The sequence below is a fragment of a genome, unplaced genomic scaffold (genome assembly GCF_019419815.1).
Source record: "Pyrus x bretschneideri cultivar Hongxiangsu unplaced genomic scaffold, Pyrus_bretschneideri_v1 Contig1, whole genome shotgun sequence".
Taxonomy (NCBI): Eukaryota; Viridiplantae; Streptophyta; class Magnoliopsida; order Rosales; family Rosaceae; genus Pyrus; species Pyrus x bretschneideri.
Window position 1 is genome coordinate 6,825,682 of NW_025999390.1, and position 3,001 is coordinate 6,828,682.

The window sequence follows — 3,001 nt, forward strand, 5'->3', positions numbered from 1 at the left end:
AAAATGCTGACTTTCCAACAGAAAGAGGCAAATTAAGTTAAGATTCGAGTACAAGGACATGGAGGACGAGTCCTTTGCAATGAACGGCGGGGATGGCCTCAACAGCTACAAGAAGAACTCCAAGTTTCAGGTTTGAATCTATCTGTATGTTCTTGTGTTGAACTAGCTAGCTGAGCAGAATCTAGCCTAGCTAACTGTTAACTAGTGATTAGTTATGGAAATGATTTTCACATTCCCCATATTTTCTTCCGCACACTTGTGCTTATTTCTGTCTCACTTGATTCTCATTTGATTTATTCAGTCCAAAGTATGTAAAGGGAGAAAAAGGTTGCAGAAATCACTTCCCTTAAATATATTCCGAGAGATTTTCATATTTGATTTTCTTGAAAATTCGAGACTAGCTATGAATTCATGATGATTGAAACAATTACAATTATGGCAGAGACAGGGATTCGATGCATCAAAGATCTTGTTGAGAGACAGCATTCAAGAAAACCTCACAATTCAAAACAATTTGAATGGCAATATCACAACAATATTGAGAATTGCAGACCTTGGATGTTCAGTTGGACCCAACACTTTCGCTTGCGTCAAAACCATCATTGAAGCTGTGAAGCTCAAGTTCGAAACTCATCAGGATTTCAAAACCCAATTGCCTGAGTTCCAGGTCTTCTTCAATGACCAGGTCTCTAACGATTTCAACACGCTATTCAAGGCGTTCCCGGTCGATAGGAATTACATGGTGGCCGGAGTTCCAGGCTCGTTCCATGGCCGGCTCTTCCCCAAGGCCTCGATGAACGTGATGCACACCTCTTTTTCCCTTCACTGGCTGAGTAGGGTTCCGGAACAAGTCACCAAAGAAGGGTCTCCTGCATGGAATAAAGGAAGAGTCAGTTACGCGAGCAGCTCTGATGAAGTTGTGGAGGCCTACTCAGCTCAGTTTGCGAGGGACATGGAGGGTTTCTTTGCTGCAAGGTCGGTAGAGTTGGTGGATGATGGGTTATTGGCCCTTCTCATACCCTGCCGGCAAGAGTCAACTCTCCCTTCGGACTCAATTTTAGCGCATATTTATGAGTGCGTGGGACTTTCACTTGCAGATATGACCAAAGAGGTAAACCTAAAATAATACTTGTATCCAGTCCATGTCCATCCTTTGCGAATGATGTATTTTCTTCATACAAATTTTATAATCGAAACCGTCCAATTCTTAATCATCTTATAAAGATCATCCTACAAAAAATTATTCGAATTAAAGATCGTTAGTCATCCAATTATATGGAAAAATTTTACTTTCTTTTTGGGCTAATGGTTTTAACAAATTGCAGGGGTTGGTGAGTGAGGATCTTCTGGACTCGTTTAATGTACCAATTTACATTCCAAGTCCGTCTGAAGTTAAAAATTTGGTGTTGGGATGAAAAGCCTGTTTAGTATCGAGAGGTTAGAGGAACTGTTATTCCCAACAAATCTTAGTACTCCTAATGATATTCGAGCTTGCGTCTCTCATATAAGAGCTACGGTTGAAGGCGTTGTATGCAAGCATTTCGGATCCGAACTCAATACTGAAGAACTTTTCGAAAGATATTTTCACAAGATAGAAGAATTCTCAAAGACACCTCGGTTTACAAACATTGAGAATGTGACAAATTTGTTTATGCTTGTTAAGCGCAATGCTGTGAATTCCATATGATGAAGTGATCGATCGATTATCGTTTAGACTCGTTCTATGTATAATATATGGTTTAATATTTGTTTGGTTAGTAGTCTATTTGGTTTGAAGTTTTAAAGTAGGCTAAAAAAACCCTATTTGATGTTAAATGAAAGACGACTTCGGCGTGTGTTTTTGTGTGTGTAATATTTTGTATAGTGAATGACCAATTTTATGGTGGGATCCATTATCGCAAGGAAGAAGGAAGAGGGAGAATCAGAGAGAAAAGGGAAAAGAAGATAAAATTAAGCATTCAATTCGTAACTTTCAATTAAGAAAGAAGAGACCTAAATTCGTAGAAGTTTTGAAAACTACAACCCGAAATACCTAAATAGGCTTATTTTACATAAACGAGTTAAGCCCAACAGGTTAGGAACCTAACAAATTATTGTGATGATATTGTTTATCTAATGTGATAAGTAGAGGACCAAAAGGGTGAACATTACTCTAATACGAGTGCAAAGTTCCGACGTTTTTACGTGTGTGAATTGATTTTTGTGCGTCCCACAAACGTAAATGTCCATAATTATTGGTCTTGCCTTTATATATAGAGAATAAGAGTTCGCCCGGATTGCAAATTTGCAATATATTTTAGCTGTTGTAATAACCTAAGATATGACTAGGGATGAGCATTTTGACGACCCATGGTACGTAATAGATGGGAATCAAATGGCTCTAGTGTTTTTTTTTTTTTTTTTTTTTTTTGTATTATTACGCCATGGGTATTTTATTATTTGAGATCTATAGAAGAAGTCATGGGAGGGGGAAAATTGGAACAATATCTGAGTTTCTAAAATAAAATAGGCAAAGTCAAGATTCAAGTACAAGAGCATGAAGGGCGAGTCCTTTGCAATGAACGGTGGGGATGGCCTCAACAGCCACAAGAAGAATTCCTAGTTACAGGTTTATATCCATCTCGCTCCCTTTCATTACCTCACCAATATATGTGTTCTTGTTTTGTACAAAGAACTAATATTGTGGAAAAGGAACTCGGGACCTCAGATAAACTAGCTGAACAGAACTAAGGCTAGCTAATTTCACACATATTTTTTACCTTCTCTGGGCACTGTTATAATCCGGGAGGTTTTTATATTTGATTTTCTTGAACATTCAAGGCACACTATCAAATTATTATGATGATTATAAAATTTACAATTATGGCAGGCAGAGCAATTTGATGCAGCAAAGATGTTGTTAGGAAACAGCATCCAAGAAAACCTCACAAATTCACAACAATATCGCACCAGTATTGAGAATTGCAGGCCTTGGATAATGTTGGACCCAACACCTTTGCTT

General features: G+C 38.0%; 1 protein-coding gene across 1 annotated transcript; it reads left to right on the top strand.

The window, feature by feature from the left end:
* On the top strand, window positions 1-1,890 carry LOC108868607 (loganic acid O-methyltransferase-like). The gene is made up of 3 exons (XM_018652096.2): window positions 1-130; window positions 443-1,111; window positions 1,326-1,890. The coding sequence occupies exons 1-3, from the start codon at window positions 59-61 to the stop codon at window positions 1,413-1,415; spliced, it is 831 nt and encodes a 276-aa protein (XP_018507612.2). The 5' UTR covers window positions 1-58; the 3' UTR covers window positions 1,416-1,890.
* The last annotated feature ends 1,111 nt before the right edge of the window (window positions 1,891-3,001 follow it).

Bases quoted from the DNA above. Each gene is read 5' to 3' on its own strand.
- LOC108868607 (XM_018652096.2), top strand. From the start codon at position 59: ATGGAGGACGAGTCCTTTGCAATGAACGGCGGGGATGGCCTCAACAGC. The intron at 131-442 runs GTTTGAATCTAT...CAATTATGGCAG, and splicing joins AGAAGAACTCCAAGTTTCAG to AGACAGGGATTCGATGCATC. The intron at 1,112-1,325 runs GTAAACCTAAAA...AACAAATTGCAG, and splicing joins TTGCAGATATGACCAAAGAG to GGGTTGGTGAGTGAGGATCT.